Source organism: Xyrauchen texanus, chromosome 3 (genome assembly GCF_025860055.1).
Source record: "Xyrauchen texanus isolate HMW12.3.18 chromosome 3, RBS_HiC_50CHRs, whole genome shotgun sequence".
Lineage (NCBI taxonomy): Eukaryota > Metazoa > Chordata > Actinopteri > Cypriniformes > Catostomidae > Xyrauchen > Xyrauchen texanus.
The window spans coordinates 51,142,399-51,168,374 of record NC_068278.1 but is presented as its reverse complement, the minus strand read 5'-3'; the positions used below and the strand labels follow the sequence as shown (position 1 = coordinate 51,168,374).

At 38.3% G+C, this 25,976-nt stretch overlaps 2 protein-coding genes across 2 annotated transcripts in view; both read left to right on the top strand.

The window, feature by feature from the left end:
* srrm4 (serine/arginine repetitive matrix 4) overlaps positions 1-7,798 on the top strand; it is a 79,516-nt gene extending 71,718 nt beyond the window's left edge. Inside the window, exons 11-13 of the mRNA XM_052100019.1 lie at positions 2,065-2,169; positions 2,288-2,416; positions 7,522-7,798. Coding sequence (XP_051955979.1) covers positions 2,065-2,169; positions 2,288-2,416; positions 7,522-7,777 — 490 coding nt within the window. The 3' untranslated portion in view covers positions 7,778-7,798. The remainder of the gene's footprint in view (positions 1-2,064; positions 2,170-2,287; positions 2,417-7,521) is intronic.
* A 5,868-nt stretch (positions 7,799-13,666) lies between these two features.
* Positions 13,667-25,382, top strand: LOC127632393 (heat shock protein beta-8-like). The gene is made up of 3 exons (XM_052110960.1): positions 13,667-14,430; positions 16,935-16,998; positions 22,678-25,382. The coding sequence occupies exons 1-3, from the start codon at positions 14,040-14,042 to the stop codon at positions 22,844-22,846; spliced, it is 624 nt and encodes a 207-aa protein (XP_051966920.1). The 5' UTR covers positions 13,667-14,039; the 3' UTR covers positions 22,847-25,382.
* The last annotated feature ends 594 nt before the right edge of the window (positions 25,383-25,976 follow it).

Below are 25,976 nucleotides of genomic sequence, written 5' to 3'. Positions count from 1 at the left end.
TACTGGCCGTTGCATCATCCAGGTAAATGCTGCACACTGGTGGTGGGTGAGGAGAGTCCCCCTATACTATGTAAAGTGTTTTGAGTGCCTAGACAAGCACTATATACATGTAAGGAATTAATTAATTATCATAATTTAGTAATATATGATCATTTTGCACCCTGTCTCTGGCCCTCTGTCTGAAACGCTTGGTTTTGCCTGTTCACTTCCTTAAAACTTAAATGTAAACACCCACTGTTATGATTCCTCCTGCAGCCCCTCAAATAGAGCCATTTTTTTTATTAAATTGGAAGAAACCGAATAAGCACCAAAATATTACAAAACTAAATGTCAGGGTTTACCCCTAATGCACATCCAACACTTTGCATCCAAATATATTAAACTGTTAACACTCACACCCTGTCTATACCAGATGCGAGAGTCGCGTCAAAAGCAATAGAACCCATTATAATCAATTATGCTGTCTACCATGGAAGCGTCCGTTGCGGCGCTTCACATTGTGGCGGAAGTAAACGGATGTCCTGTTCCATTTTGCACTGCACATGCTGGTACTACTACTGCCAACTACATAAATAAACGGTTTAGAAAGTTTGCATCGATGCGGCCAGTGTAGACAGACTCAAACCGTGGCATATATATGAAATATTCATAAGAGAAAATGTTTACTCATCTTTTTTTGTGCCCCATCCTTCAATAACAGTTCCTTTGCAAAGCTTGAATCCTACCAAAAACTAAAAATAGCGCAGATGGGAAAAAAGTGTCCATGACGCATTTGTGCTCAAAACTACAGGGCAGCAGCTGAATGACAGGGAGCTTCTCCTCTTCAGAATTGTAACTTGACACAGCCCAAGATATGTATGAAGCAGTCAAAGGCATTTGTCTGTACATGTTTATGTAGAAAAAAATTTAATCCAGACGGGCACATGAAGGTGTCCTGTGTAAGTCTACTTTGGATGAATCTCCCATGACAGGCCCCATCTCTCTGCTCTTCACCTGTGTGACTGACTGAGAACCAGTGGTCGGGGCCAAGGGTGCAACAATGGAAAAATAGGCATTGCATATGCAGATGTATTTGGTCCTTGTGAAGTCACATGTTTCACTAATTCCAAACAAGCCGTTTTTGCAGCTTGGTTTAATTAAATGCTCTTTTTCTATTAAAGAGGAAGTTTTCAGTTCTGTAACTTACAGTATGTTTTCATAGTACAATGACCTCTTCTATGTCTATGGAAATTTGATTCCTCATGCCATGACCCCTTTAAGTGTCTGTATTATGATATACTGTACTTGACATTGGTAATATTTTGTTTTGACTCTTTTATATGTCCCACATTGACTGGTGTGTGTGTGTGTGTGTGTGTGTGTGTGTGTGTGTGTGTGTGTGTGTGTGTGTGTGTGTGTGTGTGTGTGTGTGAGCGTGTATTTATCACTTTGTGGGGACCAAATGTCCCCATAAGGATAGTAAAACCCGAAATTTTTGACCTTGTGGGGACATTTTGTCGGTCCCCATGAGGAAAACAGCTTATAAATCATACTAAATGATGTTTTTTGAAAATGTAAAAATGCAGAACGTTTTCTGTGAGGTTTAGGTTTAGGGGTAGGGTTAGGTTTAGGGGATAGAATATAAAGTTTGTACAGTATAAAAACCATTATGTCTATGGAAAGTCCCCATAAAACATGGAAACACAACGTGTGTGTGTGTGTGTGTGTGTGTGTGTGTGTGTGTGTGTGTGTGTGTGTGTGTGTGTGAATTTGTAAGAGTGGTGCAACTTTCTGAAAAAATGTTAATCTAAAAAAAATATTAATTAACATGACTGAATAAATCTGACTAAATTGTTACATCAACAAAGCTGATTTTTGTAAGGTAAAATCAAGTAGAAATAGCTCCTTAAAGTAAAAAATAACTGGTTACCACTTTTTGCAATGTATTTTAACCCCTTCAAAACAAAATTTAAATTAAGTGACACAAAAAAAAAAAGAAAGAAAAGAAGCCAGATCTCTCATTTGAAGGTACTGTACATTTTGATTTGATTTCTGACAATACCATCTGCCTCAATTAATTTGCAGATCATATTCCCGCTCATCCAGTTACTCTCTGGATTCACAGAGAGACAGTCTTTCAAGTGCAAGCAGTTGCCGCAGTCTAAATTACTCACGGTGCACACAAGACAGGTGAATTTCAGCTGAAATGTGTAATTAAATCAGCAATAACATCGAATGACTCTAAAGTTCATAAAAGCTTTAACTGAGTGCATGCATGCTCACAACTCTTTCATGTGTGCATGAAAAGGTTCCGGGAGCGAAAAAGAGACTGCAGTTCCTGTGAGAGTAGAAAACACAGCAGGAGAAGACCGTGTTCCCCAATGAGGAAGAGAAGAAGAGATTCCCCAAGCCATCTTGAAGCTCGGAGAATTACAAGGTCTGTTCTTACGGAACTATATAGCACTACAGCACAAACCACACAACCAATAATCCAGGGGTGCCCAATACGTCGATCGCGATCTACCAGTCGATCACAGAGGCAATGCTGGTAGATCGCACAAAATTTAAATGTACTTTCGTTAAATTTTAATAAAAATAAATATAATGTCTTTCCTCCTTTTAGTTTCTGTCTGACTTGCACTTGACGAGTAAATATTGACCAGGCGTGGTTTTGTTTATTCAGTTGTCATGACAACTAGGTTTGCGCATATATGCGCCTTCCAAAGATTTCTGAGAACAGAGCCGAAATTGCGATGCTACTGTCCGGATTAGGCAAAACTGTCTGATTCCATTCAGTGCAAGTCATCAGAATAAGGTAAATGCCATGGCTATTGTAATCTATTGTGCTGTAGGTGTTTTGGGTTTAGTGTTAAAACTGAATGATATCAACATTGAACATTATTATATATTTTATTTATTTAATTAGAAGATGAATTCCATGTAGGGATACATGCAGTAGTCCCAACAAGCATTTTCTTATTTTAAATGAAACTGTGTTTTTTTAGTTGGTAGATCTTATTGAGTTGGTCATTTAAAAGTAGATCATCACACAAAAAAGTGTGGGCACCCCTGCAATAATCTATGATTTTTGATAGTGGGAAGTAACTGATCCCTTCACTGATCTTTTTTTTATTTTTTATTTTTTTTATCAAAAGGCCCAAATGGAAACTGTGGACTTTTTTCAAATTTTCTGAGCTGATTGTGGTGGGAAATATGCAGAATGGGTTTAAATAGTGTAAATTGTCTTAAACTGAGCTGAAAGCATTTTCAATTTAGCCAAAATATTTACTAAATAACTTTGATCAGATAATTTGGCTTTGGAGGAATTTCATGAAAAGTTAATATTGAAATCTCAGACTTGATTGCAAACTTTGGTATCTTTGCAAATCTGAGCACAGTTTGAGACTTTAAAATCTCTAGAGGAAACACACAGGAGTCTTTTCCTTTGGTGAAAAATCTGAGAAGCAGGAGACTTTAGTAAATGTCTACAATTGCTCTCAATTTAATCAATAAATTAACAATAAATAAATCACAAAGAAGATCTCTATAATTTCTCAATTTAATCTCATTACTGTCTAAGAGAAACAATTGAGAAATTATAGAGATCTTCTTTGTGATTTATTGTTTTCTTTCTATGGGCCTGAAATCAGTGACTTGACTTAATAAAAGCCAATAGTCAAACAGAAAAATAAGATAATGCCAATTAACACAGTAGTAAATGAATATTCCTGGTTCAATACAATTTAAGCTCAATTATAAGCATTTGTATTTTAATAATATTGATTACTACAAAAACTATTTTTAACTTGTCCCTCGTTTCCTAAAAAACGATTTGCAGTAGGTGTAAATAGCACCTGCCACACAGCACGGATGTATGCACTCCAATAGTCTGATCGAAATACAGAAATTGACAACAAACTGCAACCCCAGTGTTGCTGCAGTGGCATGGGGTGAAATGACGAAATATTGAAACACAAATAAACACATCTCTGTCTGCATGCAGCTGTAGCACCCCTTGATGTTGTAGATGTAGCCAACCGTGTTTAAGCAAGCACACACACACTCATCAGTCAACGATTGAATGTCCCTATGGAGACTACTGTATAGATTAAATTACTTTGACGTCACACCGCAGGAAACCACGCTTCCGGGTTCGTTCGAACAGCAGATTTCAATGGTGGAAATAGGCAGCGCTGCAGTTTTAATCATCTTATCAGCTTTATAGTGTGTAATAATGTCTGTTAATGTTAATAAAAGTTATTATAAAGGAATATCTAAGGTTTACAGTGAGGAAATTATGTGGGTTCTTTTCAGAAATATCAGCAAATATCAGCAAAACATGTCGGACATGTAACAGGATGATGAATACACATCCTCACACGTTTAACACACTTCTAAAGCCTATTATATAGAGACATTTTTTTTTTCTGCTAAAGCAGAGAGCAACATTAAACACATTAACAGCACCAATTTATTATTGATTTACTATTTTCAAAGAATTCAAGAGCTGCTTAAAATACTGTATGTTCTTTTACAGCATTTGTCCACCATTCTCATTATCCAAATATGCACAATAAAATATTAGGATTTAAGGAAATGTTTGGTTATAATTAAATTATAGACTATAAAATCTATTATTCAATGGTAGAATTTGTGTATGAAGCTGTGCTTCATGTAACGAGTTGAATTTAGCTGGTTATGATGTTTTTTTTGTAAAGTTTTTATTTTTATTGTAAACCACCTAGTAACTTTTTTAGCCTATATCTCTGACACTTTTAAGGATAATTCTGTTAAATGACTCAGTGTTATTTTCTTTGGTATTTAAAAATGTCATAATGATTGCATACCAACGCATCTGCCGCTCAAGCAAATTTCAAATCTTTTTTATATTCGTCATCAGCTGCTGCGAGACACACGAATGCATCAGGGTTTTAGGTGCAAGAGCAGAGCACAGAACTGAATAGCCCTAATATTAGCAGTGGACTTTTCCAGTGTTTTTGGATATAGTATTAGCAGTAAAATATTGAGAAATAACTTTTTAGAGAGTGCTAATTACTACTGCATTGACTTAATTGTTCCGAAGAGGCGCCCGGAGGTTAAATCCTTCCCGCCCAAGCCTGTTCCCCTCCTGGGACCTCTCAGTGGTCCTAACGGGCCTTCAGAGACCCCCCTTCGAGCCGCTAGAATCAGTTGGACTCAGGGCCCTCTCTCTAAAGATTGCCCTGTTGATCGTGCTCACCTCCATCAAGAGGGTCAGGGACCTACAAGCGTTCTCTGTTAGCGACACTTTCCTGGAGTTCGGTCCGGCAGACACGCATGTGATCCTAAGACCGTGAAAGGGCTATGTGCTCAAGGTTCATACCATGGCCTTCAGAGACCAGTTAGTGAACCTGCAAGCACTGCCCCGGGAGGAGGCAGACCCAGCCCCTTCGTTGCTGTGTCCGGTACGTGCTTTGCGTACCTACTTGGACCGCACGCAGAGCTTTATACGTTCTGAGCAACTCTTTGTCTGCTTTGGTGGACAGCGGAAAGGGAAAGCTGTCTCCCAACAGAGGCTTTCCCACTGGGTAGTGGATGCCATTTCATTGGCCTATCACACCCAGGCCGTGCCCCCCCCCCCCCCCTTGCGGGTCCGAGCACACTCAACAAGGAGTGTTGCGTCCTCGTGGGCACTGGCCATGGGGATCTCCCTGGCAGACAAATGTAGAGCAGAGGGTTGGGCAACACCCAATACCTTTGCGAGATTTTACAGTCTCAGGGTTGAGTCAGTATCATCCCGTGTTTTCTCAGGTCCAAGCCAGTAGAACTCGGTAACACGCTGATGGACTGGCCGGGTGGATCACTTGCACCTAGCGCCCTTTCCCTCAATTGAGGTAAAATGGTGCGCTTTCTCTCCCAGGAGACTCCGTACATTCGGATCCCTGGACGATTCCTCCCTAGCCTTGTGGGTCCGCAATTCAGCGGAGGAATTCGCTGACCCAATCCACTGTGGGTACTCAATCTACCCTGTACTGGAATAGGTGCTCCGCAGGACGGGACTCCTGCGTGCACTCCTGTGTGTATTTTCCGCGGTACAGTCCCCTTGTGAGTGGATCCGCATCTCCCTTGGGCAGTTCCAGCTGCCCCCCGGTCGCCGTGTTGTAGCAACTCCCCCCTCCCTGAGGCTGGATCTACCACCGCACCATGTTTCCACATGTGACCTGAATGGCCATGTGATGTATTTGCCACATACCTCCCCCTCTCTGGGCAGGTGTGGTCTCCGCAGGGTCTTTTCCCCCTGAAAGAATTGGAAATTGGGTAAGACCCCCTTCCCTCGATGCGTGTAAGGGCCCCAGCCGCTTTGGAAACATAGAGAGAAACATAGAGAGAAAAGAGGCCCGGCTAGGCTCGGCCAGTTCCCAGATTGGCAAGAGGCGCTTTTTATGGGGCATTGGGGAAGGGTACGTGCAGTCTGACACAACTGGTCGCCTTTGCACGTGAAAAACCTGCCCGCTCTTGTGTCAGCAGTACACGTACACGGCTCAGTGCATGGCGTGATTTGAATTGGACCCCTAGTGTTGCTTCTTCGACACAACGTCAAAAGAATGGCCTGTAGTGGCCTGTAGTGGCCGGACCATTTCCGGCTCCTCAGAAAAATCCTGAATGAACTCGATGTATTTGCCCACTTTTATACCCGTATTTGCGGGGTACGCAAATACTGTCGGCCTAATTCCCATTGGCCTTTTTTCATAGAGCAGAGGCATATTCGGCGCTCAAGAGAGACCCCTAGTGTCGCTTCTTCGACACAACGTCTTGTTCCCTCCATCAGGGAACGGAGGTTACCTACGTAACCTAGACGTTTTTCTTAGTTGTGAAGGTTAAATTAGATTAAAATATTGATCTTGACTTTACAGTTAAAATTTTTTTCAAATTCATGAACAGATTTATTCGGACTCTGAAACATTTCTGCATGAATGATCACCATAATCTAATACAGGTTAAAAAAAAAGCAGCAACAAGTTTTTGTCTAACATTCAAAGAAAAACAAGACTTATTTCTAAAAAAAGAATCCCAACCTCACTTCATGACATCAACACACTCAGGTGAGGCACTTTAAAAAATATGTACATTTTTTTTTTAATACTTTAAACATCACATTACACACTAACAATCTAGGCATATGTGAGTGAAAATACTGGAGACCATAAATTGAAAACAGGTGAATCGTGGAACACTTCCGCATACATGAAAAAAGTGGATACTTCTGAATTATTGTGCATTTTAAAGTTTTATGGTCTGGCCCCTTTCATTTCCATTTTAATTGCCTTACTGTACAGTAACAGTTTTGTTGCTTTTTTCAATATATATATATATATATATATATATATATATATATATATATATATTGTTATTATTATTATTTTGTGGCACTCAGTATTATGCCACAAATGCTGTCGATTGAGCTTAACTTGTACTGAACCCGAAATATTCCTTTAACTTATTGCCGTTCATTAATAAGTAATTATTTGTATTCTCTCTCTACATGCCTTCCTTCTTGCACAGTGCCAGAAAGAGACCTATCCCATACTACCGTCCCAGCCCTTCCGTCAGCAGCCGATCCTCCAGCCTCCTCTCCTGGCGCCTGTTTTCTCTCAGTCGCAGTCGATCGCGCAGTCGAAGTAAAAGTCGCAGTCGCACTTATTCTTCATACAGGAGCTACAGTCGCAGCTCATCATGGAACTCTTTATATAGCAGATGCAGTCGCAGTCGTAGCAGAAGCTATGACTCAATGGTGAGCTATAGCAGGGCTCGTCGCTAATTTATGGAAGAACCAGATGCCGGAATGCTGAGCTCCAGCGCAAGCTTGGACTTACTGCAACTGAAAGTGAAATGGACCAGCACTGAGAACATTCTGTGCTTGGATATGGAACACCAGGCAGTGACAGGATCATCTGTTCAGTGTCAGATAAGACCGAAGCTTTCCATATTGTTGTGTACTAAACTGTGTGCTTTCATCCGCCCCGCTCAAAAGAAAACTTGTCTATCAATCACAAAGCCTGCTGTTGTAGAAAGGACCAAACCAGAGGTATCATAGAGGCTCTTTTGAAATATTCTAAACAGTGAGTTTCTGCTATACCTTGTTTGCACAAAGGCTTGAAGTTATTGTTCCTTTATCAATTGTGGGAGATAAAAGGAAGTGTCTCCATGTGCAGGGTCAATCACAAGGCGCTTATTACCTTAACTGTGAAATCCGATGAATGAATCTATTGTATTTTTGTAGTGTTTTCTGTTTATAGGATATGTCAAAAGTGCTTGAGGAGAAAGATTTATTGCTTCCATAACAGCTTTTACTGAGAGCAGCCACTTCTGTGTTTCACACCTTCACTTTGAAAAATGTGCCGTCCGAATTGGTCCCACTGGCAAATACATACCCCTTCAGCCTAAATGCCAGCTTTATTTATCTTCTGTTGAACTGGAAAACAATTCAAATGTCATTGGCCATGATGGGATGTCGATGAAGGTGGACAAATTAAAATGCGACGGATGTGCTCCAGTGGTTGGAAGGCCTTTGTGGCCCAGCTGTCCATACTGTGTTTCTAAATACGTTTAATCTTGTAATTAATTGCATATGAATCTTGCAAACCTCAAAAGACAAGATTAAGTGATTTTCATCCTTGGAATTCAAGGTTCTTTTGAGTGAGCAAAAGAAGAGTGGACATTTTTGGACTTTGGCCAACTGATTCCAAGATTAAAGTACTGGCGTATTTAATATTTTGTAGGCAATTAAATATTATTTTTATTATTACAAGGGATGTCCGATACCGTGCTCATGTACTTGAACTCCTGCTCGAAAAAATGCTCCGATACCATCTGTACAAATGTTATTATGTAAACATTCAGTCCACTGATTAAAATGTCCTAGTGAGATCATTTAACTGCAAAAGCTGCAATTTAATTTGATAAATATATAGTTTGCATGTGCTGTGCACTTCAACTTTGAGTGCTTCTGAATGTGTGAAGCAAGTGCTGTGCTGACATATAGACACAAAGTGCTCATACCTTTTTAGAGCTCCTTGGCTCATACACGGAAAACGCCATCATGAGCATCACACATTTTGTTTGTATCAGATGACAACAGGTAGAGCGCTAATTCACTTTGTAGAGTGAGGCACATACATATTTATTTAATTAAATAGCAGCCTTTTGCGGTTTATTAATAATTTTGAGTCACATCGTGACTGGCTTTTCCAGATTAGAAGCTACCGTCATAACGTCATAATGTCAGAGCTCCTTGGTCAAAACAACAACACACAGAAACACTTCAAAATTAAAGATTTGCCACAATAAAGTGATTTGATTTGATATAAATGAAAGAATGTATGACAGAAATAGATCACTACTGTATAGCTATGTAATATTCACTGTAACACTAATAATAATAATAATAATAATACTATATTATAATAAATCAATAGTAATCGATTTATATCTTACATACAGCATCTCACAAAAGTGAGTACACCCCTCACATTTTTGCCACACACAACCATTAATGTCGAAACCGCTGACAACAAAAGTGAAAATGTCCAAACTGGGCCCAAAGTGTCAATATTTTGTGTGGCCACCATTATTTTCCAGCACTGCTTTAACCCTCTTGGGCATGGAGTTCACCAGAGCTTCACAGGTTGCCACTGGAGTCCTCTTCCACTCCTCCATGATGACATCACAGAGCTGGTGGATGTTAGAGACCTTGTGCTCCTCCACCTTCCGTTTGAGGATGCCCCACAGATGCTCAATAGGGTTTAGGTCTGGAGACATGCTTGGCCAGTCCATCACCTTCACCCTCAGCTTCTTTGGCAAGGCAGTGGTCATCTTGGAGGTGTGTTTGGGGTCGTTATCATGCTGGAATACTGCCCTGCGGCCCAGTCTCCGAAGGGAGGGGATCATGCTCTGCTTCAGTATGTCACAGTACATGTTGGCATTCATGGTTCCCTCAATGAACTGTAGCTCCCCAGTGCTGGCAGCACTCATGCAGCCCCATACATGACACTCCCACCACCATGCTTGACTGTAGGCAAGACACACTTGTCTTTGTACTCCTCACCTGGTTTCCACCACACACGCTTGACACCATCTGAACCAAATAAGTTTATCTTGGTCTCATCAGACCACAGGACATGGTTCCAGTAATCCATGTCCTTAGTCTGCTTGTCTTCAGCAAACTGTTTGCAGGCTTTCTTGTGCATCATCTTTAGAAGAGGCCTCCTTCTGGGTCGACAGCCATGCAGACCAATTTGATGTAGTGTGCGCCTTATGGTCTGAGCACTGACAGGCTGACCCCCCACCCCTTCAACCTCTGCAGCAATGCTGGCAGCACTCATACGTCTATTTCCCAAAGACAACCTCTGGAAATGATGCTGAGCACGTGCACTCAACTTCTTTGGTCGACCATGGCGAGGCCTGCTCTGAGTGGAACCTGTCCTGTTAAACCGCTTTATCTTGGCCACCGTGCTGCAGCTCAGTGTCAGGGTCTTGGCAATCTTCTTATAGCCTAGGCCATCTTTATGTAGAGCAACAATTCTTTTTTTCAGATCCTCAGAGAGTTCTTTGCCATGAGGTTTGTGTTTGAGTGTTGTCACATGAAAAGATATAATCAAATATTTACAAAAACGTGAGGGGTGTACTCACTTTTGTGAGATACTGTATGTGATGCTCTGTTATGCAGCACTGTATCTGACAAAATATAACTCTAAAGTTTTATTTTGAATTGTTCTGAGAGGTTCTGTATAAAAGCACGTAATTTGATAAAAAATTATACAATATTATGGTTAAAATGAATTGTTATATTTAAATTTGATTAAAGTGTTCATTAATTCATTTATTTAAACACCATTTTGATGATACAATTTACAGTAAATAAACTGTTGATATGGAATTTCAGAAAAAATCAAACAAAAAGCAGGCATCAGACGCGGTATCGGCGAGTACCAAAAAGAAAGTGTCGGTACTCGTACTCGTTCTCAAAGAAATGGTATCTGGGCATCCCTGATTGTTACTATTAGTATGCCATTACATCATTTCAGGAACCGTGAGTCATCTTAAATTATTTATTCTTTTTAAGTCCTAGTCGTTAGAATTTTTATCTGTTATAATTTTTGCAGGGTCTGCAATTTTCTTTTATTCAGATCATTTGAATTATTTATAAGGTGAATCCTTTGATATTTATGTAGAATTTTTTTTTTTTAATTTTAGTTCTATTCATTTATTTTCCTCGAAACGCCACAGTTAAAACACACATCCAGTTCTACGCTAATTAAGTCACACACACTCTAAATCACACACTTCACATAAATTACAGTGCTGTTTATAAAGGTGAATGTTTCATAACGCCTCGCTATTCTTTATTGGTTGCACATCAGTGCAGATAAATCAAGAAACTATTACAGACTGAGAGAAATTAAGATGGTTGTCATAACAAATCAGTCAAAAAGGCTAGATCAAGGCTTATTGAAAGGATCAAAGATGTATATTTGGTGTGCGATACAGCTTGATGAAATTGCATGTAAAAGTCATCACACCTTCGTTATGACAGATGTTGACAAGTTCTTTGTTTCTGTCCTATAGTCTATTGGAGTGCTTGTTAACCGAAGGCATGGTAATCTCTATGCACTGTACATTATTAGCTGTCTGACTGTTGTGAATCCTGACACTTGTACAGATTATTAGTTGCAGATGATGGGGGGAAAACTTGAAGTGTATCACAATGTTTTATCTTCTCGAATTCATCTTGTTCTCTCATCTCGAACCATAAATGAGTTTAGTAAATGATTATGTAAATCTGTCGTGTAAATATGCAAACATTTAGTGCGGCAAAATGAGGCATGGGCTTTATTTATTGAGATGGAGTATTGGTACTGACTGTTTACAAAGCTGGCTTTCTGATTTACATAATTTGCTTTGCTGTTCATTCCCGCTAAAAAATAAATAAATAAATTACATAACATGTTGACATTTTGCCATGATTCCAAAAGAAAGATGCTAATTACTGTAGGCTCTTGCAATTACAAAAGTCCTTTGGATTGTTGCAATATCCTGCTAGGGTTTTGACTAGGCATTCACATGTTTTTGTACAGAATGAAAGATAAAGATATGATTGAGGTAAATGTATTTGTTTTAGCAAATGTTAAATCCCCTAATATTCCCCAATTCTGCAGTAGAGTATGTATACAATGATGTCTATGTGTACAAGAATATCAATGTCTCCTTTGCTCTTCAAAATTAATGGTTCTCTGTGATCTGAATCTGTAATAATATTCAAAGAATCCTAAATAAATTATTCATCTAATAATTTAATTATTCGCTTCTTTAAAAATGTAATTACTTAGACTGTATTTATCCTTATTTATCTCTTTCTATAATTTTTTTTGCCTTTGTGTCTTGAATAGTAAATAGGGGTAAGTGGGGTAAGCTAAGCCACCACCTGTATCTAGACAACTGCACGATTTTTATGTGACCAGATATTCAGTAAGTGGAATTTTCCAGCTGTCTATATCTATGAGTACATGGGAAATTTGCTAACTATTTTTATTAGAGCTGTCAGAATTAACGTGTTAATGCATGCGATTAATTTAAAAAGTTTAACGCGTTCATTTTTCTTAATTGCCATTAATACAATTACCATTAAAACAGCATAAACCAGCAATAACACTTGTTGGAAGGGCAGAACCTTTGCGATGTGTCCACATGAAGTCATTACACTGATGCACATTTCACAACACACACACATCAGCACTTCCATGTCAGTGATAAAATGATGGAGAAAGGAGCTCTAAATGCTATTTGTTGTACAAAGCAACCTAGAGGGAACTTGTGACAGAAATCAAGCATTTTTCAGCCTAAGTAAGGCACATTTTAATAACCACAGAAGCACACCAAATCTATCTACAAACGCTTTTCACATGGAGGTCACAGCGGTGCTTGAAGCTGGCACTGAGGCCCTGATGCGAATCATGAATGCAGCCTCACAATTGCTGTAACAAAGTGGATATTTACTGCCCATTGCTATGTAAATGCAGCCTACGCTGGGACTAGTTCTTTAAATTAGTCAAACTCCCACCTAGACTTTGGGAAACAGTTAATATTACTTGTATTGGTGCTATTTTAGTGTTTTCTATCTTTATACTCTGGAAGTCTTTGTTTGGAAAAATTTTAATAAAACATTATATTGTTACTTATTGTTTTGGCTTCTTTCCTTAGATGGAAATAAATTAATTTTGGCAGAAAAAGAATACTTTAGGAGTCAAATTTCAGCACTTGTAAAATTGCCATGCTAAAAATAGCTTATTCTGCTTCAACAAACATTTCAATGACTCTTAAAGATTGGGTAATTTTCAATTGATGATTTTGTCATCCTAAAATAGACTATGTTGCTTTAGGTTACCTCTCTCATTTTACCCTACTTAACCCCAAGATGACGGAATACACCGACTTATCTCAAGTTTGAAAGGAGATGCCGCAAGGCTATGCTGTATTTCGTCATATTTTGTTTAGAACGTTATTAGCGTTCTTGATAGAATTGTGTGACTCCTCTCTGGCCTTGAGGAGTGAGTAGTTTTCTATTATGAAGTGAATGAGTCATCTGGGGGAGGGTGAGATTGGACCCATCGCTGTCCGGTGGATCCACTCACAGCCCGGGGTCTAAACTTGGACAGGGAGTGTCTTCAGTCAGCTGTTATGTGCCGCCGCGCACTTTCTGGACTTTGTAGACCGGCAGCTCCACGGTAAAACGCATATAAACCAGTGGAAAGAGCACTTACAGCGTCAGGAAAGTTCGAGAAAACGCACATTACCACTGTGATACGCGTATAGTTTAGTGCGTAATTACGCTACTGGAAACTTAATTAGACAACTTTTTCTGGGGGTTTTGTTTTTGTGTTTTTTGTTGTTTTTTTTTTGTTTTTTGCTTTTGCTGTGAAATTATAACGGAATCAGTTGTGCGCGCCTTTTAATAATTACACGTACTCGGATATCTAACAAAAAAAGTTTTTGGACCACAAACTTATCTGAACCCAAGTTGCACCATGGCAGAGGGGGATTTCTACACTATGGGCAACCGACAGAGAAACCCACGGGATCCCTTTAGGGAACAGTCGCTCGCGTCGCAATTTATGAACGATGAGTTTGGAATGTCACCCTTTCCCGACGACTTATCCATGGACTGGCCCGGCTGGGCTCGACCTCGAATGAGCACCCGGCTCGACGCGCCGTGGACGGGCTCGTTGCGCACGGGCTTCCCGCGGACGAGCATGGGCGCGCCGCAGGGCTTCAGCTCCATGTACAGCGAGACCCCTCGCAGGGTCAGCACTCCACAGAACAACCCAGACGAGCCGTGGAAAGTGTGCGTGAACGTGCAGAGCTTCAAACCAGAGGAGCTTAATATCAAAACTAAAGACGGCTTTGTAGAGGTGTCAGGTGAGGAAAATAAATTTGTTCCACTTAAATTTGTTTAATTAATAACGTTTAAACATCATGACCTTATATAATGCTCATATGTCAGAAAATGTGTTATGTTCATTCATTTGTACTGTGGCAGTACCATGGCACAGTGATATCTGATGGTTAACATAATGGCACTTTATGTTGCCTATGCCATGGTACTGAATAACCAGGGTATTTACATGGACTACCATGGGATTCTTTGAAGTAAATGTATTATTAATGTATTTTAAATTAAGTAAATTAAGTATTTTTTATACACGTTAGCTGGTAAGTCCATACTGACAACTAATACCACCAGCCTGCTGCCGTGTATATATGCTTTTTTAGCATAGAGCACACAAAACTGATTCAGTATCAGTTTTATATCTCAAATAATGTACTCATATACCAGCTAGTCACTCCTCAAAATAGTGTATGTCTGTCTATAATTCAGAAACTCTTAGGACAGAAGGCATTTGACATGACTTGCACATTACCACCAGAGCTCATTTAATCACCTACCTGCTGAGATGCCCTAAGAATCACTTACACTGTCGTAAACAACCTGCAAAATTAGACTTCAAATGGAGAATCCCATAGTATACAACTTTCTGCATTATACCATTTTTCCTTTCCAAAATATTTTGATGACACTTTACAATAAGGTTCCATTCGTTAACATTAGTTAATGCATTAGGTATCATGAACTAACAATTATTACAACAATACATTTTCTAACATTAACAAAGATTAATAAATGCTGTTAAAGTATAGTTGTTAGTTCATGTTAACTAATCTTAAGTAATGTTAACAAATGGGACCTTATTGTAAAGTATTACTATATATATTATTTATTTATTTTTTCCAAATGTCTAAAGGTTATTGATCTCAGTGCAACCTCTGTAATATTACTCAAACATCAATTGCTTATGCATTTTTAAAGTGGAAGGGCAGAGAACAGTTGCTGCCTGCCCCAGAATTATATTTGTTGACTGTGATAGCAGGACAAAAGTTCAGGGTTCAGGAGAGAGCAGAGGCCCTGTGCGTCGGGATTTTTATAAGCACTCTGCTGGTATGCCAGCTGGGTCACTCAGTCACAGAGGGAGGGGGAAGGAGGGCAGCAAGACTTTGGTAACGTCACACAACCTCATTCTAAAAGTGTTCGCACAGAGAAAGTGATTTTAAGCTCTGTTTTAACATAGACCTTGTCACAGAATTCTCAATGTCCTTCAAAATGTGGAACACCTGGAAAATCATTATAGGGAAAATTCGGTCATCATTTACTCACCCTCATGTCTTTCCAAAACAATTTCTTCCATGGAACACAAAAGAAGATGTTTGGCAGACTGACAGCCTCAGTTACCATTCACTTTCATTTTATGGATTAAAGATGCAATGAAAGTGAATGGTGACTGAGGCTAACATTTTGCCTAACACCTCCTTTTGTTTTCCATGGAAGAAAGAAAGTCATGTGGGTTTGGAATGAAATGAGGGTAAGAAAATGAGTTAATTTGTTGGTGAATGATTCCTTTAAGTTCATCTTTTTTTCTGAGGGAAAGCATAGTCAAATAAATGTATGTGTCTTACACAAAGACACAGGTGTCATACTCTATACCCAAAGGTGTGGCATATTTTGAGATTTTTTTGATTAATAGGGAAAGGCTGTTGCACAGTATGTCAGTAGATAAATGGCTATTTATGTGGTTATGGATTTAGTTCGCTCTTAGAACATGCTGGAAAAAGCATGCGTCAGAGGTCTTTTTAAGGCAATGAGTTGTTAGCTAGAATTATGCCTGTTGTTGAAACCACAGATTGTGAACATATTGATTGTAAGTAATTCATCAAGAGTGTGGTGTGTGTGTTCCTGGTGTGCTCTGAAAAGCCAGTTGTTGTAGATATGTGGGCCATGCCAAGACACATTATGGCATGACTGGCATTTAGTGACCAACAGCTGCAGTGAATGAGGCCTAGAAGCTTCTATATAGGCCTTCTTGATAGAAAAATATATACATATATTTATACACACACACACACACACACACACACACACACATGCAAATAGCATGCTATATTCTGTATATTATATATATATATATATATATATATATATATATATATATATATATATATATATATATATAATAGTAATTGTAGTATTCTGGGTTGTTTTTGAACAAAAATAATTGGCCAATAATGTCAAAAACCCTTACATGGCCAGAAAGTCTGATACAATAAACCTGTTCAGGTTTACAGTTAGGGTTACAGTTCTGTGCCAAATGTTATAGATTTTCACAAGCAAATTGGGCTTACTTTTATTTCAAGATAAAGCCATACTGTACTTGTTCAACCACCTAAAATACTGACATGCATTTAAAACAAAATAATTTTCCAAATCTGCAGATCTTATTAAAAAGCTGAGAATGTCAGAATGTAGTGTAGCATGGTGAAATGATCAGTATCGATCTGTTTGTTAACAACTGCCATTATCTTTTCACCAGGGAAACATGAGGAAAAGCAAGACGAGGGTGGAGTTGTTACCAAAAACTTCACAAAGAAAATTCAGTGAGTATTACAAATTTTATCAAAAGTTTCCAGAACTTTCTGATTTGGAACCTTCCAGAATGATGAAGCAACTTCGTGAGGAATGTCACTTGGAGTTATTACAAGCAGCACAAATCGTTCCCTAGACCCACCTACCCCCACCTCTGCTTGTTCTTCTGGCTCTTTAGAGAATCAAATTGGATTTTGTCTGGCAGTGGAGAAGAATCAATGTTAAAAAGAGAAAACTCTTGCTACAGTCAGACTTCATGTGGCTCTGATATCTGCAGTAATTAAGAGACAAAGTGATTTGATTTTTATTGTCATGCTGCTTCTCAGACACAGAGATAGAGAGAGAGAGAGAGAGAGAGAGAGAGAGAGAGTTTAATTTAACAAATTCAAGACCATTTTAGTATTCTAGCTTTAGAGATAGCAGTAATATTACACATTTCCAATGAATGTTTAATGCCCTTAGAATTAGAGCATGGTACAGTTATGGTATCAGATGGTAATACTATGTCATCTTGGAGATATGAAATGGAGATATCTCAAAACAATGATGTATTTGTTGTCATGTGACAGTCATGTGATCCATTCAACCCAAAAATAATCAAGATGGCTGCCCATGTTGTAGCGGTAATGTTGTGCTTGCTATCCACTTTGATAGTGTTGTTACAAGGTAAATGTTACTTTGTACAGCATACTCATTGCATTCCTTCTAAGGCGCCAAAATGTTTACTTGGAATTGCTCTCAGCGACAGAACAAGAGGACAATTGTCTTTCAGACTTTACATGGAACAGCAATATTTTGCATGTGTAGTAAGGGGTTTTAAGAGTTTTGATCTTCTATTGTATGGACAAGCTACTTTTGAAAAACGTTTGAAAATGGCAGTGTATAAAGGGTTCGAAAATGAAAACGCTGTTTTCAAATGTATCCGGATTAATGTGGACGTAGCCTTAGAGCTTGATGTTAGCATGTTGCTAAAATAAAGATACAAAGACTCTAATAACCATAGAAAATACATAACACACAAATAGTCAAATTTGAATTACATTTTTATTGATAATTTTTGGCATTGAATGATAACAAGTATATTGATTGTCAACATTTCATTACATTTGAATTAAGCTAAAACTAGTTACCTAAAAAGGCAGTCTATGTAGGCGTCTATGTAGGCAGCGCACTAGATTTTGGAGCAGAGTTAATGACGACTGTAATCATTTATCATAGTGTTTATAGCAGGGCCGGTACTAGGATGTGATCTTTCGAGGGGGGGGGGCATTTTGAAATTTAGGGTGTCGGGTCGGGATGATTCTCCTTAATAATTTCGCATGAGTTGACCCCCCTAATCATGTTTTGGCCCCACTTAGAACTAACCAAGATTTACAGCATACTTTAATCATGGTACATGTATTAAAAAAAAAAACATGGTATTACTGTAGTACCATGTCTAAAAACCATGACAATACCATGGTTGCTTGTAATTAAGTTTTGCCTTTCACTCCTCAGTAACAGAGCTGCGAAGTCTGAGTCACTGCTTTCAGAAATACTGCACAGAGAGGGGAGTGCAGTTTCAGCCCTCATTTTTACACCCTATTTGACACCCTGGAATACACATGGTAGCGCAGGTCTGTAGCATTGCCATGCTAATTTAATAGCGTCAGGCCACTGAAGTCGGCTCTGGCTATGCGCTTAGGTTTATATAAACACAGAATCTTGGCAACAAGTGTGGAACCTTAAGTCCAACCTTATTTGGCCATGATGACAGACAGAGTTCAAGGACTCACTCTCTTTTTCTCTCTCTCTGTCCTCTGACTGTCTTTCCCAAGGTACAATTTGTTCATAAACAGCTTGGTTCCAAACCCCAGCATGATTTCTAGGTAGGCTGCTCACTATGTGTGCTTCGTTTCTTTTACGCCCATTAGAGTATTGTGTCATTAAATTAGCATCATGCTAACATGCTAACTCTAAAGTCGAGTCTCTCACGCACTTCATTTTTACACTATTTGTGTGACACATGGAGTTGCTATCTATGCAGGGCATTCTAAATTAGGGCTTGAGTTAAGATGCTGCCTTAGGTAGGGTTGCCAACCATCCCATATTAGCTGGGCCATCAAGTATTTTGGCAATTATGAAGACTTCCCATACGACAGTCTCATGTCTTCTATTAAAAACATTGTATCCCACATTGTATCCCACATTGAGTGGTGGTGGCGTAGTGGGCTAAAGCACATAACTGTTGATCAGAAGGTCGCTGGTTTGATCCCCACAGCCACCACCATTGTGTCCTTGAGCAAGGCACTTTACTCCAGGTTGCTCTGGGGGATTGTCCCTGTAATAAGTGCACTGTAAGTCGCTTTGGATAAAAGCGTCTGCCAAATGCATAAATGTAAATTTAACATTGAATTGGCAAAGTGCTTAAATGCACTGAAAATAGCCCGGTTAGACCACAAACCACACTCAGGCTTGCTTGACACTCGCAATAGCACAAGATCAGAATGCATTCTGTTGTCCAAACACAGCTGAACAGAGCAATACAGAATGCAAGTTTCCAACTACATTTAATTTGACTCAGCAACCTTAAAACGCTGTGTTTATGATGCAACGCATCCAAAGGGAGATGCTACAAAAGCGTCCGCCAGACATTCGTGTATATTGAGAAGCCCAAATATTTATAAATGCAATTAATTGGGATAAATTTGGTTAATATATTTGAATATTAATTAACCAAATTATTTCAAATTAATAAAAAAAAAATGTATCTATTGATAACCCTAATTTTACTTCAAATTTACTACAGCAAAATTTTAGTGAATGCAGATCTATTACCAGTGCTTAAAAAAAAGTGTAACATTTTGTAATATATTGCTGATGAGCCCCCCACCCCCCCACCCAAGTGAGGGCCCCTATTACTCAGGTCCACAATTCCACGCGGTCCAATGCTCCAGTTGCTGGTACTGATAAAATTATCAGTACCAGCAATAGAACTTTAACACAGCATTTGGAAATTGTTAATTTTAATAATTTCCAAATACTGTGTTAAAGTTCTATTATTTAAAGCTAGCATCACCAAAACACTGGATAAGGTTCTTCACCTCTACTTTGTTGCAATAGAAGACCAGTAGGGAGTGACTGTGCATCATATTCATTCATGTCAGAAAAGTTCCACCCTTTCTCTGGAGAGTAGATGTGAATTTATGGTAATCCAGCCTTCAAGGCATCACATTCAAAACAGAGAGAGAAAGAAAGTGAGAACTTGTCTCATTAAAAATACTGCAGACTGTCTGCCTGCTGGATGATTAGACTAGTGTGTGGATTGAAATTTGTGGTGATAAACTTTGCATCAGGAGGCGATTTGTAATAATTGGCAACAGACTCTATTTCTGAGCCCTGCACCTGGAGCAAGGTTCCTTTTACTCTTCACCCCCCACCCCCACCCGCACCCACCTCTCTCTTATTGCAAGTGATGGCAGGCAGAACATTTAAATTAAAACCACAAAATGCACTTACAGTTAACTACTAGCCACAAGCTGCCAGAGAGATAATTAAGTTTGTTAAAAATTAAACCAAAGTGAGAAAAAACTGAACATGTGTGTGCAGTTCACATAATTCTGAGTAAATATTAACCTTAGATGTAACCGTAATCAGTTTGGGTCATGTTTAGTTTGGACAAGTAGCCTATACTGCGTGTGGTTCTTAAAGGAACGTTGTGGTCTCAAAAGTTAAGTACTAAGGACACAATAAAAATAGACAATAAAAATAATTTGGACTTGTTCAGGAGTTCTATAAACAAACTACACATGTATGCACTTAGAAAGGAAGTCTATGGGTTTAAAAGCAGAAATGTAAAGCTTGTTAAGGTAAGTGTTAAATGTAGAAATGTTAAGCAGTGGGACGACTATATCTCGGCAGATGAACGTCTTGATATTTGTTACTGTGGTTGATTTTCCTCTCCATTTTATAAAATTTTCATTTTGTCTGCATAGCACTTTTTACAATATTTATCATTTCATAGTGGCTTTAAAAAGTAGTATCATTAAAAAATTGCCATATAGAGGTAAGCGATTTTATCACACTGGTCTCACGTTATCACATTTTGGGCTCTATTGTGAGTGCGCAATGTCTTATCTGCTTTGTGTTAGAGCACTAATTCTAAGGGCAATTATCGTGCCAGCGTAAAGCGCAAGTGAGTGTGGGTATGAGTGTTTGCGTTATCTGTGGGTGTATGCACGCAAACTGTGGTGCAAAGCACAATTTTGTATTTTCATGTGAAATACTGTAGGTCATTATGCTAAGACGTTATAAAACAGGATTGTTTTCAGAGCAAAATCTAAACTCAATTTGTAAAATCTAAATTTGTATTTGGAGATTCCACCAGCAGATGGTAATAAAGTTCATGTCCAAACCCTGAAAATAAAGTGGAACATAAAATTCCGCCCATGACGATCACTGTTGTAGCCGTTTTATGAAACAAATATTTATGATATTTGTGTTAAACTATCTTTAATTCATATTTTATTATTATTATTATTATTATTATTATTATTATTATTATTATGGTTATATTTACAATTATATTTATGATCTAATTTGTATTGTTATTTTTCCACCTGTTGTCGTAGAGTGATTTTTATGTCACTGCAAAAAGGGCTACTGGAAGTAGTTGGAGAGAGTAAAATGTTTGGATTTGGTATTATTCATATTATTAATTATTTTGATTATATTTGATTTATTTTATTATATATGATTATAATTTTTCCAAATAAAAATCGACCGGTAGAAGTGAAATGCGTTCCGAACAATCACTGTTACTACTAGCCATGATTTGTGTGTCAGTAGATACAAATTATTAATAATACTTACATTATAACTAAATGGAGCGTTAGTTATAATGCCAAATCTTGACGAGAACCATATTTTTCATGCATATAAAACGAGTGTGTTACTGTCTTATAAATATGCCTGACATTCAACAGGAATGTAGTTAATGCACAAAAGAACACAAGTCCATATTTATATTCTTCTAATTCATTGCATACAGTCCATTAACACTACCAACTTCTTATGAATGTGCTCTCTTTGTTTATATCGCTAGTGCTTGACAGGAAATGGACTATATAATAGGACTCAGATGGTGCCGTAGAAGAACCTCCTAATTAAATTCCACTTGACCCAGCCCATTATTGCTTTGAGCGTGCAATTTCGCCAAATCCACTTGCACCTAGACTTAACTTAAAATACCAAAAGTTAATGGCCATGTCTATTGACTTTGCATGTATGACTTATGTCTTAGCACTGTGCTTAGCCCTAGCACTCTTAAAATTGGGCCCATGTAGGCCCAAGTTTTGTGGCGACAGTATGTTTCCAAAACAGTCTTTATTTACATTTATGTATGCAATGTTTTGCTCCATAGATTTCCATTGTCAGTGCTTTACTGTAACATGATTTTTGTTTGTTTTCACAAATTGAGGGATAAGTGAAAATGTGATGAATAACAGCTGTTGATATTGCTGCCCATCAACCTGTATTGATCCAGAACATTTTGCATTAAAATTTAACATCTCACTGACCTTTTCTGATTTCTGTCAGAATTTGTTTCATGTTTTGTTTTGTTTTTTGGTGTAACTGCAGAAATTAAACCAAAAGCTTTTTACTTTGAAGTCCGCATTCTCATAGTTTTTAATTCCTCCTCATCTTCTCAGGATCCCAACTGACGTAGACCCTCTTACTGTGTTTGCCTCTCTGTCTCCGGAGGGAGTTCTCATCATTGAAGCACGACAGACCCCTCCATACTACCTCTACTGCAATGAAACACCCGCAGAATCCATGGAAGAACCAGAGGCTAAACCTCAGGAACCCAGCATGGCCTAAACCCCATTCTTTGAATCGCAGCACTGTCATGGAGCAAACAGTGGCTCGCATGCCCATGGTTATTTGTTCCAAGCAAGTGCCATAGTTTGATCAGTTTCATACATTTTCTTAAACAAAAAGTCATTAATTTGCTCCAAAACTAGTTAAATGAGCTCCACAGTCCATATATCAGTTGTTATACTAAATGGTTTGTTGTTGAAAAAACGAATGGAATCGAGCTTCCAGTCAATACATTAAATACAATCAGGTCTCATAAAAACATACATTTTTGCAAAATGATTGCTACGAGGCTCGTTTTACACATCACAGAATTTTCCTTTGAAATCAACGCTAGAGGCGTGAAAAACAATTACCTTTATGCCCAAAAACACAAATCAAAAGTAAAATAGCCCTGTTCCTCACACAGACACTTTTACTATACTACATGATGTTGTAAAGTGATACATTTTAACGTATTACATATCAAACTACATATACAATCTTATTCGAGAGTGATCAAATAGTGTCGTAGCTCAACTGATAGAGTGCTGCGAGTCCTGATGAGCGCACGAGTCAACACTTAAGTGTCATATAAGAACCACAAAATTACATGGTTGCTTCAGCAATTACGTTTTTCGTGTCACAATTGCTTTTTATTACACTATCGGTTAGGTTAAGGGGATGGGGGTAGGTTTTGCTCATTTAAAACTTGACAGAGCATCGATTATGGAGAAAATGTAACTCGCTTTTAGCGCCTCATAGTGGACATTTCACACTTGAACTACTGTGATACTTGTAAGGAGCCATGTAAGATAATTTTGCAAAAATGTTGCCACAGTCCCATAAGTTTAAAAGGATAATTCACCCAAAAATGAAAATTCTCTCATCATTTACCCACCCTCATGCCATCCTTGTATGACACATCTGGTATGACTTTCTTTCTTCCGCTGAACACACATTTTTAGAAGATTTTTAGAAAGATATTTCAGCTATGTAGGTCTATAGAATGCAAGTGAATGGTGGCCAGAACTTTGAAGGTCCAAAAAGCATTTTAAGGCCGCAAATCACTAAAGTAATTTTTTACTGTAAATCTCCACTTTCTTTTTTTTGGTGATTCGCATTCTTTGTGCATATCGCCACCAACTGGGCAAGGAGGATAATTATTTATTAAAAAAAGACTTAAATATTGATCTGTTTCTCACCCACACCAATCATATCGCTTAAGAAGACATGGATTAAACCACTGGCGTCAAATTGATTACTTTTATGCTGCCTTTATATGCTTTTAGGACCTTCAAAGTTCTGGCCACCATTCACTTGCATTGTATGGACCTACAGAGCTGAGATATTATTCTAAAAATATTTGTTTGTGTTCAACAAAAGAAAGAAAGTCACACATATCTGGGATGGCATGAGGGTGAATAAATTATGAGAGAATTAAAATGTTATTGTGAACTAACCCTTTAAGGCCCAAAATTGGCCACGAACATACTCTACAGAAGTATGTGAATGTAGGCACAAATGCTTGGACAACATATTGCCAGAGCACATGCATTTTGTACCTATGTGCATTACTGTGCCGTTAACATACCTCAGTACTCAAGGGGCTCAAGGGTCTAAAATTAGACTTTAAGTGTAACTAGGTGTATTATTATTTACGTAACGTGTTGACAGTTTTACTAACTTAAACTTGCTCAGCAAAATTCTCACAATTGTTGCTCTGCCATGACAGTAGCTGGCCTGAAGGAGAAAAAAGACTGTAAAACAAGACAATGTATGCAATTGCCTGCTATTGTTGCACCACTGTGAATACAACACAAATTTGTGTTATGAATTGCTTTCTGATACAACAACAACAAATTAAATCAAGCTTTCATAGATATACATTTTTGTGATCACATACTTGCATAGGTATTGTTTCAGGCCTAAGGCCTTCTTCTGAAGTTTTTCAGTTAAAATAAATTTGTTTCGGCCCCTGAGTACAAATGTAGAAGACTCTATTTAAGTCATCTAAATATTTGTCCTGCTGGACTTAAAGGTCTTCTCTGAAAACTGGGCCTGAGTACTGGAGCTCTTTCTCAAGGGTTATGGATTGACTCTTTTCTGTTTTCTTTTTTGCGTGTTCTCGTTTTCTTTTTGTGTAGGTATGTATGCTACGCTTTTTTATAATAAATGACATTTACAAACGCAAGCCTTTTATTTTCTCTGCAGTTAGTAAATGAAATGCATTACACATATAGTATGTCATGTTCTCTACTGTTGTACCTGTGTGTTTCTATTCACCCATATAAAATATTTTAAATTCCACACGGAATCTGTGCCTGTAGAAATGTACGCAGAATTGGAACAACTACATCCCGCAACGCTTGTGTGTTTATTTAATAAATATTTTCTCTAATATGATTATGTTTTCAGCTACCAATAAAAGTGTAGTACTCTGAGCTCTGTTTTACTATTACCATGTTTAAATCTGTACCACAGAATTCCACAGATTTCCCCCCAAAATCGGAAGAGAAAATGTGAAAAAGTAAACATAATCAGTATGGGCCTGGTAATAAATCATGCATTGGGCTCTCCCACTCTCTCTTTTTCTCAATTCTCTGTCCTCGATCACATCTGGGTGTTCGCTTGGCAGATTGGTTGTGTTTAGAAGCGATCAGGCTGCTTATGGGAGTGACTCCATTGGGAGTTGTCTCTGCACGGTGGCAGTAATTGGGTGACAGATTAGTGTGGAGAATATTCTGAGCAGTTTGGATCACTTTCAATCTCCTCAACGTGGATGTGGAGAGAATATATTGAAGAAAATGGACTTCCACAACTGATTAACTAGCCTGTTTGCCCATTGGATTTTTTTCTCATCAAATCGATCAAAGCTCTGCATTTCTCATCTAATTTTCAAGTTTCAGGGTTAATGAATTGCCAATAGAACCATGCCTAAAGGGAACTGGAATTATAACCGTTCGAGTTAGACCAGAATTAGACAATATTTACTACAGTTCAAGGTATATAATGTGCAACCATATGCACTGCATACAACTCCCGTTTAAAACTCTTTGTAGACATCTAGCATAATAACAAGTAGGTGTGACAGACCCCTGTCTGGAATTAATTATGCATAAATTAGAACATTTATCATATTTCACTGATATAC